Below are 23,032 nucleotides of genomic sequence, written 5' to 3' on the forward strand. Positions count from 1 at the left end.
GCCTTTATTAGTTACGCATTTTTATTTATTCTTCCACGTATTAGTAATACCACAGTATAATAACAGTAGCGACAGAAAGCTTAATTTGCGAACGTGACCCTTATTGACTTTTACTACCCAAACCGTCATTTTTCAAACAGCGGTGGACGTGAATAGGCAACTCCTTATACATACAAATTCAGGCACATTTCGGAAAACAGAAAGTTTTAGTGGAATTTACATTTATTAATCAGAGAATTCATAGTGATTCAGGGCTACCACCACAAATTTCAAACGAATTCAAACATTTTCAATGACTTTACTACCCAAACCGTCATTTAGTCGTGTTCATAACGACCCAATGCTTTTCTTATGGACCTGTCATTTCGTGTCGCGACTGGTTATACTGTGGTAATACAGTACCTTTGAAACCGCCAGTTCATAATTTCAACAGAAATTATACATTACGTAGTCAAAACAAAGTTTCACAATATGCATGACATTGTGACGTACGAGTATATCTAGTGAATCATTTTCTAGATCAATTATTTCCAGGATCAACATTTATCGTACTGTTAATACTTAAAACTGAGCCACGTTTAACGTAGGTTCATTCTGTTATCTCGACTAGTTGTAAGAAAACTACGTATATGTAAAGAGCCCATTATCTGCTTCTAACGAGATATTGTTTATTATATAGGTAACAGCACCAGTACGTACCTGCGTTTTCGTCAGTTCAGTGTGAGTCACCGTTTCATCGCATAACTAGGTGAGTACAGCCAAGCCAGTTTCCTAGCTCGCATACTTTCATTTCTGTAGGTAAATTAACTTCATTCCTGCGTGCAACGTACCGACTTCAGGTCACTTGTATAAGTCATTTCCATTCATGATCCAAATATTAAATAATTGGATCAATACAAACGTTCATAAATCAAAATGACACGTTTGCTGTTGTAGAACGTTCGTTGATGCATAAAACTACGAAACTGATAAGGTGATATTTTTTAATATGACGACTATACAATTTGGGAATTGGTCTATTGTAAAACAACCTTACCTGAGTTCTCAGGCAAGGTTTCTTTTTAATTGAATTACAAAGAGCACCGGGGTTTAATTTCTATTTGATTTTATGTAACGATCATAAGTGGTATGACTTACGTATAATAATAACCAGTTGTAAGAGTTGTCACCAAAACGGAGTGTATCTACCTGCAAGTGTAAACAGGTACATCACAAAGGGTAATTACCCACAAATTATGTAATAATAAAAAAAAATGCTGTTTGTGACAAAATTAATAAAAGCATAATAGAATGTTTACTAAGTAAGTGATTAATAATGTATTATTTCTATGTTTTGTATTACATTAGAAAAAATAATAACAAAACACAAATATATATTTGTACAGTCGGTGGACAAATAAAACTGGGACACTTAAAATTTAATCTGTGTAAATCAGACCATTGAATTGTCAATATATTTGTCAGTGTCTATATAATATGTCATACCAAAGTTAACCTATTTGTGATAAAGCCGTAATTAAACGATGCAAATTTGTAAATTTTGACTTATGTGATTGTCATTTTTGTCCCAGATTTATTTGTCCATCGACTGTACTTATCATAAAACATTTGTTAACAATGTCAAATATAAGATAAATTTAGCAAACTGTCAATAGTGCTGGCCAATCATCGGCCTGAATAGCAGATAAGATAAATTTAATAATATTTAATATTAATTAATTCTCAGGTATTAGATACACAGCAATTAATATATTATGTCACTCCACTGTTCCGGGAACAATTTTTCTAATAATTCGAGCTAAAAACCCCAAAAAAATTGATATTGTTGTAAAGAAAATTTAAGATATATCACTCGATCAGCATTTTTATATGTATATGTACTTATACAGAGTGTCCCAAAATTGGCGTACCTACTAACTACTTACTACCTTAACGAGGATGTTTAAATGTATAGTTGCGGCCGTTGAAAACTCAGACACTTTGACAACGCCAAACTTTTAGCTTTGTAAATGGTATTGAAAGTGACGTTTCTCAAAATGTCACTCAAACATTATCCACATTAATTTCTCTCGCAATGGCTCTTATACTCACACCGTCCCTCAGTCAAACACATTTTTGCAAATCAGATAATTGAGGCATTTCAAAAGTTACGCGCTATTCTGACCTAATATGTCAAATACAGACACTGACTTTATAATCCTTGATGAAAATCCTGTTTACGCTAATCAAATTTCGGAATTTATACAGAGTGTTTAAATCTTTCCTGTCTGAGATTTCAACGGCCGCAACTGTACATGAAAAAAAAAATGAAAAAAAATGTTCAGACCAAAAAATCAATTATTGTTATTATTATTATTAACGGTAATACAATGTAAACAAAGATATAGCCGTACATCATTACCTTGCAATGTTACCGTAGTGGATTTAAAATAATTTTTTCGATTTCCAAAGGTTCTAAATTCTCTATTATGCACGATTAGATGTTGGTAGTGAGTGATCTTGTACTTTGTGATAATATGTACGATTAGAGGTAGCTGTCATGACAATTTAATGCATATATTTCGAAATAATTGACCTGTTAAGTGCACTTTCAAAGACCTCCAATGCAGCAAATAAGTCCAATGGAATTTTTTTAACATTTTTCTGACGTTTACGGTAATCTCTTCTACACCGTAGTGCACCGTTAGTACGCCATTTTTGGGACAGCCTGTATAGGTATGTATACAGGGCAAGTCACATAAGGCTTATTTCTGAATTTATTTTGTACGCAACCAAAAATACTAATGACGCTGACCACTTAATGTGATTTAATTTAGTAATCAACGAACCTAGATCCTATAAACCGTTCACGATTGTTTTAAACACGCAGCAGACCAAGATATTTTTTTGTTAGATTGGCGTCAGGTCCTGTCATATGACGTTTCGTTTTTAAATATTGGCATTGTTGTCAATTTCGTCATTAATTTAGTTAATAATAATTTACCCAGAACCCTACAAATATGTATGTTTCATTTCAATTAAAATTTTACGATTATTGTTCCTAATGCGTCAATTGTTTAAAAAATGTAACAACCTCGGAGCAATGTTCGGTTGCACTTTAACCTAAAATACATTTGTTATGACAAATCACAATACTGCCAACTAAAATGTCAGATTTTCATAGATAGTCCCAATTTGAAACAATCGTGAATGGTATATAGACATGTAATTTGACTAAAAATGTCACAATGACAGTTGATGAATTTAATTTTTGATTTCATTAATCAGAACAGGATAACGTCATTTTGACATTTTTAGCCAAATTACATACCTACGTTGATTACTAAATTAAATCACATTATAATCGGTATCAAGTGGTCAGCGTCATTAGTAAATATTTTTGGTTGCGCACAAAATAAATTCAGAAATAAGCCTTATGTGACTTATCCTGTAGGTATATGAATGTACATATACAGGATATTTCACGAGTGATACCTAATGAGCCCGACGGAATTAAAAATGTTACCCACAATGCATTTGCAACGCTAACGTGGATATTTGTTTTTTGACTTAAAAAACGTAAAACTAGTGCAGTTTCGTAAATTTTGACATAAATGTCATATTCGCTTGGTTAAATAAAATTATGAAAAACAAAGAGTTTTGGGGAAAATGTTTATTGTCTGCATAAACCCTGCAACGGCAGAGGCATTTTTATTACATTCGTCTTAAATCAGGATCATGTCTCTTTTCTCATTGTTCGAATACATTTTAATCGTCGTATCTCAACCTTTTCGTAAATGTCAGTTGTGACAAATAAAATTATTGGAAGCAAAGCTATCCATGTTAGCGTTGCAAATGTATTGTGGATTGCATTTTCAATTTCGCCGGACTCATTATCACCCTGTATGTAAAAAAAAATATTGATTAACCGTTTATCATTTTTAGTTTCACAATGCATCAAGAGAATCCACCTCCGTACAGTGCTGCTGCACCAGGTATGTCATCACCACCACCACCAGGCATGGCCGCACCACCTCCTGGTATAAAACCATCATATAGTTCTCCACCATACCCTGAAACTCAACCTCCCACACAAGGTAATAAGAGTACATTTACATGCTTTACTCGTCAAAGTTCAAGTCAGCTAATGTTGACTTCTGCCATAAATCGAGAAGCAAACATGACACCGTTTCGAAGAAGACTTTAAAAAAATAAGTTGTTTGTCACATAAAATATAGATGAAGATAACAAATTAGAACAAAATTATTGCAACAAATTCACTTGGTGATGTCCTTGAGCGTTTAATAAAAAAAAAAAACTTTATCTACATTTCAAAATTGATTTGATCAGTAAATTAGGAAAGGTATTAAATTTTTCTGTGACAGGATGTTACTAAATCTTCATTATGAATGATTTGATAAGATAACTTGTTTTGTTGAAAACCTATAGCAATCAATAATCATTCTTTGCAATAAATTATAACGACTGATAAAAAGATAACATTGTCTGAAAATACCACCTAATAAAGAGGCTACTTTCTACGCCATTAATGAACGCATTCTATACGCTTGCCCGATATCGTTTTCTGACGACTGCCGCGCCGCCTCGTGGAGGCAGCGCGCAGCTTTCAGTTAGTGTTTTCAAAATTCCGCCTGTCTTGATATGCAAGATCACTCATTAAAACACAGGAATTTTTGAAATTTTCGCATTCAAGTGTACAATAAATCATGCAAATAATAACTTGCAGCTTTCAATCTATTGGTGCGAGCTGTTCACGGAAAACAACTTGTCTAAAGGTAAAATTTTCGATTCGGGAGTTAGAGAAATATTGGCGCCTCAAAACAGCAATCTCTATAAATTGTTGCTATATTTTAAATACAAATGAGCAAGTTCAACGACAAAATTTCGATTCGGAACGTTTTTAGTGTGATTTTTGAGATTTGGCGATTAAAAACATATTTAAAGAGGAATTAGCGCGATTTTAATAGTACTTATTTGGAACATTGTCAATGCCTAAGAGCAATTTCATGCACAAAATTGCGATTTTTTGTCTATTCTCCTAAAGATCAAGTGCATATTAAGATGCAACGAAATAAAAATGTTTTGATGACAATAATTCCTAACATTCAATCGTTTTACTTCAAGTACTTTATTCAGTATATTTAACGCACTACAAACTACATTAATCATGTAAATTATTAATGGAATTCAAATTAACTGCGTTATGCGTCAACTGTTTATTTATTGTATGAAAAGTAACAATTAATTGTTGTTTTTTAATTCTCACGAATAAGAGGTTCTTTGTTGTTAGCAAGTACGGATGCCAAATACATGATTAAAATTTCAATTACCAATTTTTTTTTCGGTATTTTTGAAACCCGGAACACAGCAAACACCTCCCCAATTGATCATTCTTTTCTTTTTTCTAAATAATTTGAATTTCTTACTTTCAAACAGTCGATTTTATACGCCGTCAAATACGAAACTGTTTGTTTACAAACTGAAAAACGCCGCGTTCCGCCGCTTGGCGTTGCGTCAATCGATGTGGGGCAAGCCTATACCTATAGTTGACTCAAGTTGCAAAAAACCACTTATCATTTGCAACAGCATTTTTTCAATATTTTTGAACCAAATAAAGGCACAAAGGGACCTGAAAATCATAGTTTGGATTGAATATTTTCCATATAAGTACAGTTCTAAAGTAATTTCAAACGACTAATGCCATAAAATTGCTGTTGCAAATCCAAATTAATTTTTTGCAACTTGAGTCAACTTTAAGTTCTTTGATTTTTTGGTATGACAAGCATAGCCTAGTTTTGTCAATTGACTTATAAGTCTAATAAATAGCAGACTTGTGATTTTATAAGGATATGCTTATTTTTGTGAGTAACTTCTCTATTTTAGTAGGTATTTTATGAAAATAGACAGTAGTAGAGGTATTTTCATATTTGGTGGCGGAAACAAAAGACTGAGAAATGTCACAAAAATGTATTGTCAGTGTCAAATTTCTCATAAACGCCGTAAAAAGGAATGTTTAGGTAAATTTAAATTTTCGCTAAATAGATTAAAAAAATACATTTTAAGGAAACCAATTTTTGTCAGTGGTTGAAAAGGAAGTTATTCTCATATAATCAAACGTATTACAAATTTTGTCTCTAGTTAGACGATGAATAACTTTCTTATTGCCAATTTGCTGCATTTCTGTCGAAATCACGAACGTCTTTGAGAAATTTGACACTGACAATACAAATTTGTGACATTTCTGAGTCTTTTGTTTCCGCCATCAAATATGAAAATATCTCTAGAAACTTATCTCTCTATGATTTTCTAAGCATATGCTAATGCTACATTAAGTACTAGCATCTCCTTAAATTCTGCAAAATTATTTACTTACATTTTATGAATTATAAGTACCTATAAGCATGTTCTATTTTTTAGAATATCACCCAATGTCGTAACAGCTGAAAGCGGTTCTATAAAGCGATAGTACAATTTGTTGGTACATGCTATGTTATTTGAAATGCCAGGCATGCCGCGCGAATATCCCAAAGTCGACATGTGTTTCAATTGTTTTTTGCCAACGATCATAAAATTCCACAGAATTTTAAAATTCTTACTTTTGATTTAAAAACGGCTCAAAAGGTGCAAAATAGAAAAAATCGTATAAAAAACCTCGTTTCATAAGACGTTTCGCCCTTTATAAAACCCGCGTTTCGCTACTCGTCTTATATTGAAATAAACACTTCCTTATGAAACTCGTTTTTTAATATACAGGGTTATTCACGAGAGGGGTACTTCTGAATTTTTATTTTGCCGCAACCAACAATACCAATGGCAGTAACTACTAAATCAAATGAGTTATTTATTTTAAATTAGAAATCAAAGTAAGTTGGATAGATTTGTCAGAAATGTCAAATTGGCAGATAACCTACATTTAATCAAAATTCAACAAATAAATTAACAAATTAAGTTAATGTAAAATGTGTTCGAAGTGTCTACCATCGGCTTGTAAACATCCGCAGCGGCAACAGTATTTTTTCCACACTCTCCATAAATGAGCAGCATGTCAGTCTTTTCGTCGTTATTGTAAAAACAAATTTCTCGAATTGTCCAAGATTTTTTGCTTTAACGTCAAAGAGATAGGACTAAGAGCCATCGTGGATTCAGTTACAATTATTTTCAAAATTTTAAATCAAGATATTGTTGCACTACGTATAATGGGTTGCGGCAAAAAGAAATTCAGAAATACCCCTCTCGTGAATAACCCTGTACTACCGTATGAGCAACAAGTACTGATTGAGTTGGCAATAAATTCTGGTGATTTTTGGTGACTTTTATGTCATGTTCCAACGAGAAAACCATTTTATTAATAAAAGATTACGAAAACCAAGACGTTTAAATTTGAAATGTATACCAGCTGTTAATAATATCAATAAAACAAACCGAAATAGGTACAATTCAGTCTTGAAAATTTTATGTAAATTTTTTTTTTGCCAACTGAAACAGTTATTGTTGCTCACCCTGTATTAAATATCAAAATAAAGCGATATTATATACAGGGTGTCTCAGCTAAGACTTTCGAGCCTAATATCTCGGTTATTTGCCAACGGATTTTTATGAAATTTCCGTGGGGGTTCAATTAGTGATAATAAAATTACCTCAAGTTAAAAAATGTAATTTTAACACGTTTCCTTTATCGAAAATCATGCGCGATTATTATTAGATTGATTTATGAAATTAATTGTAAAGATTGTAATCAAAAATATATTGGACAAACAAAACGACCGATCATAACACGTTTTAAAGAGCACATGGCTCACCGTAAGTTTGGGAGATTTGAAAAATCCAGTGTTGCCCAACATATTTTTGAATCTGACCATTGAATACATGAAACAAATCTTAAGTTAGTCCGATCAGTTAATAATTGTAAGTTTTTGAATATTTTCGAAAGTATCGAAATATTTAAAAACAAAGATAGGGTTTTGAATGCGGACGGGGGGCCTATCCCCTCCACTCCTCTCTATACATTGTTACCGAAAGTAGTGGTAGATATAAATAGCAATTGTTCTTAGGTTAATTCTTGGTTGGATGAAACGCGTCGACAAAATTCGACAAATTTTTGGTGTGTGGGAATTTTTTCAATTTTTCGTGTATGGAGAGTGTCGTAAGAACTTCAATGACACAGGTCGTTTTCTCGTGGAACATTATCCTAATGTAGACTTTACAAAACTGTAAGGTTAAGAGAGTCGTCAATTTATTTGAAGACACAGGAAGCGTACGTGAACTAAATTACCTTGCTAAAATATCCCGATCGTGTTTTAGTCCTTTATGGAAGAATTAAAGCATCCAGTATAAAAAATTACGTCCAAATGTTGTCTTTAACTTTGTAAGTGTTTGTAAGGTTAGCAAGATAAACGTCAAATATGTCACCTGCGCTTCTGCGAAAAGGGATGACCAAAATTCTGCAAAATTGCGCGGTTGTTTCATACGCGTCTACGTTTTTGTATTTGCAGCCACGTTTAACACAATTTTTTGCTTTTTTCTTGCAAACCAGACGTCTGTCAAGGGCGAGTTTTTCCCTACAGTATTTTTTATTGACGATCAATTTTTTATGTACATAAATGTTAATTGATTCAACATTTTAAAAAGGCATGTAAAAATTAAGTTTTTAAGACTTGGGTGATTGCATTAATGGGATTTTATTCTTCCCGTCTAAAATATCTGCATTTTAAATTTCACAAAAATCCGCTGGAAAATAACTAAGTTATTAGGCTCGAAAATCTTACCTGAGACACTCACTTATCTTTATCTATAATACCTTTCTTTATTCCAAAAGTAATGTTAAAATATTCAGTCTGGCATTTTTGTTTGATAATAACAATAACAACATTGCCGCGTTTGAAAACTGCTGCTGTTACGTTGTTCTTAGTATAATAAAAGTGGGCTTAAATTAAATTTTACTGTTAGCAACTGGAATCTGCATTTGAATTTGGCGCTTCAGAATCCGGGAAGTCCCGAGCCGCTGCCTGTCCAAGTCGTCGTATTGGGGAAGGACACTTCACTTGCGAACGAACTGGCCTGGGATACACAGCCACTCATTGTCTTGTTCTTAGTTCTTTGTTTTAAATTTTGAATTTATTCTGTTCTGTGTTGAGTTCTAATATAACTTTTTGTAAAAGCTATTATTACATTTATACTCGTATCTAATGTTAGAAATGGTAGTTGCCATTTAAAAAAATGTAATTTTCGAAATTTTTTGATAATTTTTTGATAATCAGGTTTGAAAAATTGCAGTAGGCGTATCAAACGTAAAAAAAATCTCACTAATGGCGCAAAATATCGACCAGACCTTTAGAAATTAAATTTTAAAAAATCAATTATTTGTTGCCAATGGTTCAAGAGCATTCAGGAGTTATAAATTTTGTGATGAAGCCCTGCAATCCCGCTTTTTTTACAAAAAAGATGACATAGATCAAAAACGATGACAGATAAGTGTTGACAAAAGGACGTTCCAAACTCAAAATTTAACGTAGAATCCAAATTTGAAATCAAAATGGGGCCTTTCTATTTAAAAACATAAAGATGGGGTCGATTTCCGATATTTCCGGAAGTGTCGCCATTTTGAAAATATTTTATCTGAACTTGGAGCAGCCGAATATAGTCAGCTACCAATTTTCATATTAATACAATTTTGGGAAATCGGAAAGTTTCTAACGAACGGACTACGTGAATCACCCTGTATATACTATTTTATCTTCAAGCAGATCACAAAAACAAAGCGGACATGAACTCATTTAGGTACTGTCTTTTGGTGCAGTTTACAGTAAAATGACAATTTTTTAGCGCTACCTATCGGCGATACTAGTCTCACTCATGTTATGATGAGGCTTGCGGCACATTCAACTACGTCACCAACGCCTACTGCGATGGGACAATCACTTATAATGACCCTGTATATGCTGCAATTTTAATTTTTTCAGTTTAAAAAATAAAAAAATTTGTTACACAGTCTATGACTGGTTTACAAATCTATGAGGGGCATGGTGACCAACTCAATAGACCGGGACCAATGGCTTAACGTAACTTCCGAATCACGAGACAGAATATAGCTTTTTTTTTATTATTTTAAATTTCGCCCTGGGTCGGAATCGAACCCGCGACCCTCGCGTCCCTGAGCCGAAACGGACTCCCTTAGGCTATATTCTGATCTTTCAAGAAAAATAATAATTATTATTGTTCGTTGTAGTTTGTACCATTAGTGTCATACTCATTACATTTCCAGTAATTTATTTTTCTTATCACCTACACTTGTAAAGGATAGTTTTTGATGCTTTTAAACTATAATACTAACTACTATCATTAGTACTACCTACCTATAGTATCTAAAATAACTAAAATAATAAGTAAGAATCAAATTTCTGTTATAAACGCTCTAAATGAGATAATTTATTTTTCAGTGATTATCACTCATGGTCCAGTCGTACATTTTGGACCCACTCCACAAACACTGATATGCCCATCTTGCCACGCTCAGATCTCGACATCGGTTAAGACAGAACCCAATACAAAAACGCATCTGTTTGCACTAATTTTGTGTCTCTTTCAGTAAGTAATAAACTATAATTTTAAAAACATAAGTGATTTTTGAATTAAAAAAAATATATGTTCATATTTGCACAGTGGTATATAGTAATATTCCTATTTTATTTTTCAGATGTTACTGTTGTTGCTGCATTCCTTATTGTGTGGACTCTTGTCAAAGTCAAAATCATTATTGTCCTAACTGCCAAGCATTTTTGGGTTCTTACCAAAATTAAATCTAACAGAATTTCTTTAGTTTTACCCTACACAATATTGCCAGTTTAAAATATAATTGATGAACTAACATAAAATCTGCTTCAATTTAATCAAAACGCAAGTGCTTATTCGAGACCAATGACGTAAAAAAAATTGTAATTATAACTTGTTGTGATCATACATTTATTGTATTTGTAGATTATTGTTATATTTTTTATAAATGTAAACGTATTCGATTGATAACTTTATAATATACACTTTTTTTATTATTCTTGTCTAGATCTATATGTACTAGTTGTGAGTGTACATGAATTTATATACATTTTGAATTATGTAATCTCTATAATAATATGCCACCTAACAATCGTTACGCGAGTAACGGAATGCAGATTGTTTTTGAGTATACATATTTTAAATTTAATAAATGTTTTATAATTAACTAATTTCTTTCGCATGTTTATAATTATTATGTTAAAATCGATTTAGATACCTATATGAAGAATTTAGTGGAACCAAAGTAAGACAACAAATGATGCTGACGTTTCAACTGCCATAATTTATATGTAAACATGTAAGTTGTAATAGCTCAACTATAACTGTTTTCAAACAATCAGGATTAAATAATAACACAATAGATGTCAATACAACGTAGAAATTACAAATGGAGTAAGCGTATGATTGTTAATTCCACACCTAAAAATAGACTGTTATTGATTTTATTTTTTAAATGTAACTTTTATAAACTCTATGAAAAAAGTAACAATTTGTATTTATTTACACAAATTTGTGTTTTCCATAAATACAATAGGTACCCTCTACAAATGGAAACAAAACTAGTAATTTTTAATTACTTACTTGATTTTTATGGAAACAAATTGTAGAACAGCTTAAAATTTGAGAATTTGAATTTCCTAAATTCTAAAATATAAAATACATTTGATCATTTCCACCAATATCATCAGCCAAGGCAGAAAGGACCCTTTTAGTTAATGTTTAGGTGATTGATTATTAGTTTTTATATAATTTATTGTCGAACATTTTACGGATGTGGGATTTTAACCCCGACAGGGTCAAGACTCAAGAGCAAGCAGCTGGGGGATTAAGGATTAAGTATCAAGCCCCAGTTGGGTCGTAAATGACATATCTACTTATCGAGCTCTTGCATAAAATGTTATCACGACCTGCTGTATAATCACAGAACATCGGCTTGTTCATTTCATTAAAAAAGCATTGCGAAAATGTTTCTGAGAAAGAGCCACAGTACGGGCGCTTCTAAAGAATAAAAATGCTGAAAAATATGTTTAGACATGATTTTAGAGTTAAGATTAAGTACAGTAAGTTCATATTTTCTTTCTAAAACAATACTGAATACAATTTTATTTTTGTATTTTTGATTTTAAATTCGAATGTCATTTGAACGAGAAAAACTCTCGGTGACAAAAACTTAAGATGAATAATATCCCCAAAAAGCGCCCGTACACTAGCGCTCTGCGGGGATCACTTAAATTACACTTTTGAACAGGCTGGTTATAATACAGCAGGTCGTGAATGTTATAGTTTTAGACTTTTTGATTCATTCTGTAACACACAGCGGAAGAATAAAGAGCTGGTTTTGAAGTGTAAAGTTTTGTTTTATTTGAAATATAATTATTCCAAAATACATAATTATTGAATCTGCACGGAGATGAGGGCGCCACCAATCGATCTTAATAATAGAAAACTGTAGTTTTCTGATTTTTTTCTGTATCTGCCAAAAGAGGGCAGGATTTTATCATCATTAGCATGGCCTACTAAATCTGAACTGCGCTTCGCTTATTACCGCCCTAACAAAGCTCGGATTTTCAATGGAGCTAACCTCAAAAAATTTACCTATGAAATTTACCATACACAAAAATTTACTAAGGTCACTAAATCAACACACTACTTGTTAAGGTAGGTATAATATAAAAGCACAAAATGTATCCTGATATTTCAAATTTAAAGTGGTCTGTTTCAAATTGTGAAAAATTTTGGACCGACGTTCTACCTTTTTATAATTTTGAATATGCTCAGCTTTTCTTATTTTCTTTTTGAAACTTTCACAAGAATTTATATCTTCATTACTACATAAAACAGGAGTTACACAATTTATAGCGTCTTCAGTAGAAATATCGTAGATCAGTAGATCGGGTGAAATTTCTCTAAAAAGTAAATTTCAGTTAAAATATTTTATCAATTTTTTTTACTATTACTGGAAGAAGAAGGAAGTTGCGATGGGGGTAAATCTGGACTGGAATAGGAGGAAAGTTGTGTCGAGGGTACGGCCACATTCAGCAATCTATTGTTCGTGCCGAAGTCTTTGCTGGTCGTAGAGGTTGCTGGTAAAATCAAGTCCACACACAGTGTAGCTGTGTCATAGGCTCCAAAGTTGATAACTACCTACTTGTTAGGTATCCGTCTTTTTAATCCATTCCATTCTCATAAAAGTAAATAGTTATTTGTACAACTAGTTATGAAAGTCTTTTTTTTTTACAAATTTGCAGATTGATTAACGAGGGCGTAGCCCGAGTTAATCAAGCAAATAAGTGAAAAAAAGAAACTTTCATAACGTATTGTACACATTATTTTTTTGCATATCGATGTAAGTTGAGAAATTTGGTCCATAAAGGATTTATTGAAAGATTACAACAAAAAAAATAGGTACGCTTTGAGAATCATCTCCAAGGAGATGCAAAAAAGTACTACTTTCACTACGATTTTTCATGTAAAAAAGTGCTACTTTCACTACGATTTTGCGTGTAAAAAAGTGCCACTTTCATTACGATATGCAAAAAATTATTATTTATGACTTATTATGTAAAAATATATTTTTTTAAATTTTGGCATAAGTTTCCGCGATTTTTATTTTTATAAAACGGCAGCGTCCCCTGACCACTGACCAAGCAGATAGTGCACTTGATGCATTGTTTCTAGCGGTCTAAGATTCAGAAGATTCTTGCCGCGGTAGCTTCGCCTTCTTTCATTTGGTTCGCGCGAATTTAAAATGTCAACCGATCGACGCGAAATTCTAAAACTGTAAATAAAGGAAATAAAACCAATACATATATGAGTTCTAATCAACGAACGAATACAACACGGTATCAGATAGGTTCAGCGGCTTCTTTGTCGTATTTACAAAACCAACTAAACATGTTTTTAAATTCGTGCGACCCAAAAGAGAGGACGTGCGCACTGAAACTGGAAACAATTCGACGTTCGAATACACTATCTGTTTGGATGAGTGATCTGGTGCCCTGACGGCTTGTGGTGGGTGCGTTTCCAAAAAAAAAAAACGATAAGATGCATAGGAGTTTGTGTTCTATAGGTTTACTGTGTTGTCTATGATCATTAAGTACATAAGCATACATATACAGTGCGCCCAGAAATGTGGTAGCAACTTTTACACAAAGTGTCACAAGATGGCACTTTCGAAAAGCCAAATTTGTTCAATCTTGCAACATTCAATTTTTGAATTTTTTCAAAATAATATGTTACGGAGGTTTTCCGAACAATTTTTACCCCCGATTTGTGCACTAAAATTTGTCGAGATGTTGCTCGAAGGGTTCAGTTATGCATTGAGCATAATGGTGGTCTATGGGAACATTTTCAATAAAATTTAAATTTGAATGTTTTACGTTTGACAATTCTTGACATTTATTTATCTCAATTTAGATAGCGGTGTTGCCATGCATAAAAAAGGTCTCTGTAAAAAAGTGTCATCTTGCGGGACCAATCGAAAAACTTGCTACCACATTTCTGGGCGCTCTGTAGGGCTTTAATCTGACTCTGAAGGGCCGACTAGTAAAACTACAGGGTCATTATAAATGAATGTAGCAAAGTAAGCCCTGCTCATGTTATGACATTTTTGCCGCCTCACTGTGAACTGTCAATTTTTGTTACTGTCAGTGTTATTTTTAGGTGAAAAGTGCGGTGATGAGAATTCTGTTTATTTGTTTCTAAATTAACGATTGAATCTAAGAATATTGAGTTGTCTTGCAACCAATTTAACTCCTATGTGTGAACGGTGTGTATTCACTTATTTATGCAATGGAATTAAAAAAATCTAACGCACGCTTATGAAATGTCATACAAATATTAACTCTTACCCATTCACTCAGTTGCCACATAAATTTTCGTACATAGTTGCCATAGTTGGCCATAATCATTTTGAATCACCCAATAGTCAACATGCTCGACATTACATTTGTCAAATTTAATCAAAATCATTATGTGGAATAATTAATAAAAACAAACAAACAAAATTATGGGGGACATGTATTGTTGGTTGCATCACACATTTTGTTAGGTTTATTATTACTCGTGAATCATTAAGGAGAAATAAGGCATATTCAAGAAACCACATTACATTACTATGTGAAGGTTATAAGGAATGAAGGATTAAGTAGAGTGCAGTAGACGGAATACGTTAGTCGAGTCCATTTTTCAAAGTTAGGGGTAGGAAGGTTGACCGGCATTACTTCCTCAGCGGCGAACGTTAGGGCTCTTTTGTAATTTGTATTCGTTTAGTTGTGCTTCGTGATTTCTGGGTTGTTTTGTATTACATTAAAATCAGTTCTTTTCTTCTTTTCCAAGGCTGAGTATGTATATAATATGTAGAGGTAATTTGAATAGAGAAGAACCTGTCACATGATATGCGTAAGAGACGAAATTTGGTCGGACTCGGGCGAACTAGTCCATTTCTTTCTGCAGGGGGAGGTGTGGCGTCATTTAATTTTAGTTAACAGGTTCTGAAATAGGTATTGTTATGTCAAATAATGTCTGTTAAAGTGACGTATGCATCCTATTAAAATGTATTCAACAATTTTTAGTATCACTTAAATATTATCACATAAATGTTTCGACATAAATGTCGAACATCCAACACCTGGGAAAAAACCATTTGCTACGCCACTGCACTCGGTGTGAAGCACACCGCAACAACGCACAAGTTTTTCTCTATTCAAATTACCTCTAATTCAAATAAAAGTGTATTTACCATCCCCCCCATTTCAGAACGCTAACGATATGCCACTGGACAAAACATCAGTGACAGATTTGGTGACTCAATGTTTTTACTCAAACTATATAGGTTACGGATCACGGATCAGCTGTTTAAAACTTACGTTTTACACGAGTGGTGCGTTCACAATCGACTCTTCAACGCCTACTATGAGGTGAAATTTAAAAAAACACCCAATATATAATGTACGGAGTATTTCACGAGTGATAGTGAGCCTGGCGGAATTGAAAATGCAACCCACAATACATTTCCAAAGTTAAATATCGTATTGTTTTAAAATGAAATTATGAATCCATGATGGCTTTGCTTCCAATAATTTTATTTGTCACAACTGACATTTACGAAAATACGACGATTAAAATGTATTCGAACGACGAGAAGACAGCCGTGATCCTGATTTATGACGAATGTAATAAAAATGCTTCTGTCATGGTGCGTTCGTTCTTGCAGACAATAAACATTTTCCCAAAAACTTTTCGTTTTATCACAATTTCATTTAACCAAGCGAATGACATTTATGTCAAAATTTATGAAACTACACAGTTTTATTTTTTTTAAATCAAAAAACAAATATCCACGTTAACTTTGGAAATGAATTGTGTGTTGCATTTTCGTCAATTCCGTCGGGCTCATTATCAGTCGTGAAACAGCCTGTATATGATACACTGTAACAGATTTTAAAATTAGTAATGCCGAGTCCATTCTTCTTATTCAGTAAAATAGACTTACGCTGATTTACAGATCTATTCATTGTGAATCAGAAATCCCATGCTTACCTACTAACTAAATGGATATCTGCGAAAGTACACACCTGAATAAATTATTTTATTATGAATCATCATCTATATGACAAGCACGTTATACAGTGTGGAACAAAATCTTCATCTAGTTACCTTTGCATTACCCTTGTAAACATACGATGTGCCGTCCTACAGCCAGTATCCCAACCTCAAAATATACATCAAAATTCCAAATGTGATTTATTGCGAAGGGATGAGATCGGAAATAATGAAAATGTTTTCTTGTATGGTATACATTTTAATCGTTTGTTAATTCAATTCAATAAATTATAATATTTAATTGTCAATTCGATTGATGACATTTATTGACAGAACTTCAAGATCACTTCATAAAGAGTAGAGCGGTGCAGGAAAATTTACATGTGAAAAAATTCGGTGCACACGAGTTCCCGTCAGCATAACATTTTATACCTGGGTTTGGAGGTAGGCCATTTAATCCTGCACACGAATTCCCGTCAAGGTAAAAATTACTAAAAATGTACCCCAAATTCTAGACTCGAATTCCCGTCAGAAAAAAAATCCGTTATTGAAAGCACTATTACGAAAGTAAGATTCAATGAAATCTGTAATAAATCGACTTCTTGATTTTTGAGTTGTACCTAGTCTATAATTTTGAAATTAACTGTACATATTATCCGTCAACGGCTAGAGAGATAGATAAGTAAGGGATGAAGCGCCCTTTTACCCTTGACGGGAACTGGAGTTATGGATTATATCAGTTGATAATTACCTGACGAGAATTCTTGTATTACTTTATGATAAGAAATAAGTCAGACGGGAATTCGACTGCGCCCAAAAAATTCTAAAGCTAACTAGATAATCACCACACTGTATAAGGGAACATAGAACTCCAAAATCATTTTCAAATACAAAATAAAACGCTTAGGGCCAGTTTATAGAAAGAGAATTAAATATTTAATTAGAATTAAAGTTTAATTTGAATTCGATCACGTGTTCCGTTAATCTCGCATTTGATTATGATTAACTTAATTTCGCTTCTGTAAACTGGCCCTTAAAGGTAAAAAGACATTTCCATTACCACCTAACGGGTGACTATTAAAATTTTCACTTGGAGTTGGCTTTGAACGAATTTTTATTTTTTCTGTTACTTTAGACACACGCAAGAACGAACGACAAATGTCAGTCAATACAATTGAAACATAACCAAATTAAGAGAAGAAATATTTATTGAAATGTCAAACTTGTCAGTGTCTAAGGTGCAACGGAAAACAAAGAATGATCCATAGCCAACCCTAAGTGAAAATTGTAATAGTCACCCGTTATAAAATATTTTTTGTAATATCTAGTTGTTAAAGGTGGCTTTCCGGACTGTTTGTCACCATGTAAACAACCTCATAACGGCCGGAGTCCGTTATAGGTGTCCGTTATGAGCGGGAGCGGCCGTTATAAATGACTAAATAACTATAGCAACGTAAATTTAAACTTTATTTTTCAACTTTTTTTACAATTGGTACAATAACTAATGTTTAATGTTATGGGACACACCTTGAATTAATCGAAATCCGTATGCCACTAGCAGATGTAGACGAGATCGAAGATGATGCTTCAGAATTTTAACACCAACACAAGCGCGATTTTGCAGGCAATAACGATGACCTCACTTCCGGACATCGGGAATATCTTGATTGCGATTTTTTATTGATTTCAGTCACTTATTTTCAACGGAAAGTTAAGCGTTGAACAAATCTGACAAACAACATTGAAACAATTTTTTTTCACAAACACCGGTTGACATGACGACGTCCTCCGCACACTTATTAATCATTCGGTTTTTTCGATGGCGTTGAAAAAAATGTGTTTCAAAAAGGTAATTTTGAACGAATCGTAGAGATATTACAAAAACTATTGTACAATACACGTCCGTTAGGGCCTTTACAGCCTCGCCAGTATTATTCGACTCGCTCTGCGAGCTCGTCTCACAAAATTTCTGACTCGGCAGTAAAGGCTATCCTAACGGACTTCTACTGTAAAATACTAAAAAATGTAGCTAAATATAAATATGTATAAGATAAAGCAATCCAAAATTACAATCTATAATTAAAAAAAAGGTAGGTTTGATTAATTATTTGCTGAAGAATTTTTTAATCATAATTGTTTTAATTTGAGTTTAAGAACCTAACTTTCAAGCTTTCTTTCTGCAAAATGTGTTATCTACTAGCATGAGAAATGATACTGTAGGTATGTAAGAAAATGAAGAGAAAACATGTATCGCAAGAAAGTCATGCCGGTTCGGCAAGTAGGTACACTTGCTTTCAAAACTATCGCGTACACATTCAAAATCAAGTAACAACGATTTTGCAAAATTTAAGCAGTGTGAACGGGTAATTTTGAGATTAGGTTAAAGATGACATTGACAGCAACTAAAAAAATTATGGTCGGTCTTCTTTCTACTCACGGTTCCTTCTTGTTCCCACCTCTGCTTTACTTGGAGAACAGTGCTTTTATTTAGCCCATTATGAGTAGTAACCCTTCTTATGGACCACTGCTTTTCTAATTTGGAAAGCATCAGAACTTTGTCTTGCTCTGATAGTCGAGGCATTTTGACTTTTCAAAAGTTTAAATGTCAGAGTTAATTAATTACTACCCTGATTTAATACAGCGAAAAATATGTGTACAGGAAAGTTTTGAAAGCAAGTGTACATCCATAAAAATCAATTTTTATTTCTTATTTTAAGTTCATTGCAATTTAGTTATACATATGATGGGTGTTGATAGTAAGTAACATTACTAATATTATCTTTTATTATTAACCAAACAATAAAAATGTGAAAACTTGTAAATGCATAAAACAAAAGAAAATTTTATTTTTATTATCAAGATAAGTAATACTAATAATAATGAAAAAATGTCTTTTTGGAACATTAATATCTAAAAGGAGCAAAATAATTACTCCAATCCTCCCACGTATTCTTAAACTCTAGACAAATTTAAAACGTTACAAATACTTGAAACGTTACTTTTAATGTGTATAGATACATATTTCTAACATATTTCATTACAAATTTTAACCTGTATTTATAAAAAAATCCAAAATGGAAAAATTCCCTATTCATTTTTGGGTAGTTTATATCAAAATACACATGTGAAGTCAAAATTGCCGACACTTTCCGTGTAACTAGAGCTAAATTACCTCAAACCGGTTAAATAAAAACGGAAATGAAAGCTGGCGGGTATTTACTTGGTGTATCAATTTTGTTCTTTCTTACACGGTAATAAAGCAACGTAAAACGGCACAACTAAATATTTTTTATTAGAGATCTAACAAAAAAATTATGTGCAACCGGAACCAGCTAAGTCTGCGAGGTCGATGCGACACGATAGAGGTTCTTTGTTGGAAACCCGTGGGACGGGAAAAGCGAACAAAAACACTAGCTGGAGTTGCTGGAGTGTAGAAGAGCTACACGTGTCAAGGAAGTGGGTCAAACCATAGTTCGCGTTGCATCATCAGCAGTCGAGAACAGCGCCAAATTCTACCCTTTTTTCATTGACATTCCCCCCTTAAATTTTCACAATACGCATCAGAACGAAAACGCTGTCGATAAATTAAAATGGCCATCTCCTAGTAATTACATTATAGCTCGACGGATTCATCTTTAAAAGGACGTGTACCTACTTACCCATGAATCATGATAGGTGCATAATACCAACAACGTCCTTGCTAAATTTCAAATGATGTACATACACGTTTCGAAATGATAGATTCAATTAATATTTGAAACAAAAAAATCAATTTAGTGGACATAAATAATGTAAACAACTTAAAGCTTGTCGATGGTTCTTTATCCAGTAAAAAAAATAGTTTCAGGATTTTTCACTGAGTTCCTATAAATGTTTTCGCGCAATCGTGTTGTTATAGCTACTTACAATTGTTGTTAACACAATCTGAAAATTGAACTTAACAACCCTAATGCTGTAAGTAAATAACGGCACCGATACCTACTAAGGTAAGTCATTAATGACATTAATGACATTAATATCTGCAAAATATTCCTCTCAAAAAATTACTTGGAAGCCATTTTTTTTCGTATAAGCGATTGTGCGAAAAACGTTGTGGGATATACGGATAGTAAGTGCCATAACAGAATCTCGAAAGTTGACTCGACTTCATGTCGATTTTTCAAACTCTTTCTCGATTCTGTTATAATGCACTTATTATATCCCAATATACTATTTGCCCTAAGTTCACGCTAACGTAATGTTATGGTAGCCATGAGTTTACAATGAATTTTTTTTTATGTCAACTTCATAGTAAGTACTACTTAGTACTTACCATGCCGGCCAAAAAATTTTAGCCGTCATTTTCTGTTATTTCAAAAAAAAAGTAATCCATTCTTTATTGTGATCATGATTAACGTCTTGATTATGATTGGTATTTTTTGGGTGGTAAATTTCAAAACTCGAAATTATTTTGTCATTTTTTACTACACAGTACAGTGGCGAGCACGGAATTTCGCACACATTGGACATTTCACTGACATAATTTTATTAAAATGAGATACTGGCGGCAGTTTCGTGACAGTTTAGGTGAAACATCAGTCATGATCACATATATCATGATTGATTATAATGACAATAAAGCTTAGACTAGATAGTTTTTTTAATGACATACAAATTGGTGTGCGAAATTCCGTGCCCCCCACTGTACCTCAAGTTATCTATGTACCATCCGGAGCATAAAAACTGGGATATCAAATTTCTGTCAGCTTTGAAACATTCGATGTGGTTCAAGCTTTATTGTCATTTTGCCTTTGATTATTGTCACAGAATTTTGACACTATTCTAGCTGACAGTTTAAAAATTTATTTTATACTCCTATTTTCCTTTTCCAAATGCCCTCTTTTTTTGATAAAGGTAGATTTTGATTGGGACTTTGCATTAAATAAATATTCACTACGTGCTTACTTACACTCATTCCCTACAACCCACAATACTTAATGACAACGTCAATCATTTCAAAGTAGGGTTAGAAACACATTAAAAGTCAAGACAGTGATGTTGATGTCCCACTTTTTTGGGCGCAATAGTACGACTGCTCTAATTTTGTTAATTCATGTCTGATTTTTGGAATATCTGAGCTTTAAATAGTTTGAATTGATTAGCAGAATAACAATATGCATGTCAAAATGACAAGAATCGAAAGTGGGATTACGGTTCCTAAAGATTTATTTACACTTTACGGGAATGTCAAGATAGTAACGGCTGAAAATTTTTGGCCGCCATAGTACATATTGTAATAGCAAATTTTAAAAGTCAATAATTAATAATGACAATTACCATTGTAATGACATTTGAATTAATTTTTTACGTGCTGCCAACTGAAGTGTACTATGATTAGTACACTTACAGTACAGATAGCCATCAGCTATCTCGATTTTTTTTATTTTCGATCGCACGGTAGCTGCGGAAATAATAAATTGAATTTATAAAAAGAACATTAAGTACCTATTTATTAATGATATACATATGTACAGTCACGGCCACGGAAATTCGTCAGTCGTTGTCATTCAACTGACATTAGCTGTAAAACAGGTTTTATATATTTCTAACCCCACACTGGAATTTTTGACATTACTCTTTTATTGTTCAACCCATTTTTCTAATTTTGGGTGAGTTTATCTTTTCCTAGCAGCATTCTTCAACTTCAGTCTCTTGATTACATTGCTATCGAAGAACGTAGGATAACCATTAGCTTTGGGTCTCTTCAATGGAACATACTGCTGAAAAACGTCATTCAGCACCGGGTAAAAGCTAGACACGGCGGCATCAACATCCTGAACCATCACATAAAAAAGACCATTCAACATTTTGCAATGCAAAATAGAGCAGACTGAGATTGCATTTCCTAAAATTAAATTCCGAGAACTTACTAATACGAAGCTCATTGTGACTACCAACTCCAAAGCATGGTGATGAATATCTTCGTTGATGAGAGGAAGATCAGTCTTACCGACATCACAACAAATGGGCTCGGAAACCATAACAAGATCAAGCACATGGAGTACATGGAGTAAAGTGTCTCTTTTTTTTCCTTTGGGCACAAAAACATAGCCAACTCAAGCTTTTATGTGAACTTTTTTTTTTCACGGGTAAAAAAGCATAGACAACTCAACCTTTTGTGATACATATTTATTTCATACAAGCTGACCCGACAGACGTTGTCTTGTCGAAATTTCAATAAATTTCTTTGTGTTCGTTTTGTGAATTTGTGAAAGTAAAACTGAGAAATTTTACATGTGAGATGAATTCTATAGGCAGTATACTGCTGAAATGCTGGAAATGTGTGATGTGTCTGGAATGTAATTGACTTGGAACCATGCGGTTTTGTTCCAACATTTAAGTCACAATTTAAATTTATATAAGTCAGAATTTCATGTCAAACAAATCATTTATTTTCTTC

The 23,032-nt window shown here is 33.1% G+C and overlaps 1 protein-coding gene and 1 long non-coding RNA gene across 2 annotated transcripts; one reads left to right on the forward strand and one right to left on the reverse strand.

Moving 5' to 3' along the window:
* Positions 1 to 524: 524 nt before the first annotated feature.
* LOC138141584 (uncharacterized) lies at positions 525 to 2,298 on the reverse strand. The gene is made up of 2 exons (XR_011163197.1): positions 1,929 to 2,298; positions 525 to 1,188 (listed from the first exon to the last, which is right to left on the reverse strand). It is a non-coding gene; the product is annotated as an uncharacterized lncRNA (long non-coding RNA).
* LOC138141575 (lipopolysaccharide-induced tumor necrosis factor-alpha factor homolog) lies at positions 555 to 11,539 on the forward strand. Its single transcript, XM_069062316.1, has 5 exons — positions 555 to 583; positions 680 to 748; positions 3,925 to 4,076; positions 10,437 to 10,584; positions 10,694 to 11,539. The coding sequence occupies exons 3-5, from the start codon at positions 3,932 to 3,934 to the stop codon at positions 10,794 to 10,796; spliced, it is 396 nt and encodes a 131-aa protein (XP_068918417.1). The 5' UTR covers positions 555 to 583; positions 680 to 748; positions 3,925 to 3,931; the 3' UTR covers positions 10,797 to 11,539.
* Positions 11,540 to 23,032: the final 11,493 nt, after the last annotated feature.

The sequence above is a fragment of the Tenebrio molitor genome, chromosome 1 (genome assembly GCF_963966145.1).
Source record: "Tenebrio molitor chromosome 1, icTenMoli1.1, whole genome shotgun sequence".
NCBI classification, from domain to species: domain Eukaryota; kingdom Metazoa; phylum Arthropoda; class Insecta; order Coleoptera; family Tenebrionidae; genus Tenebrio; species Tenebrio molitor.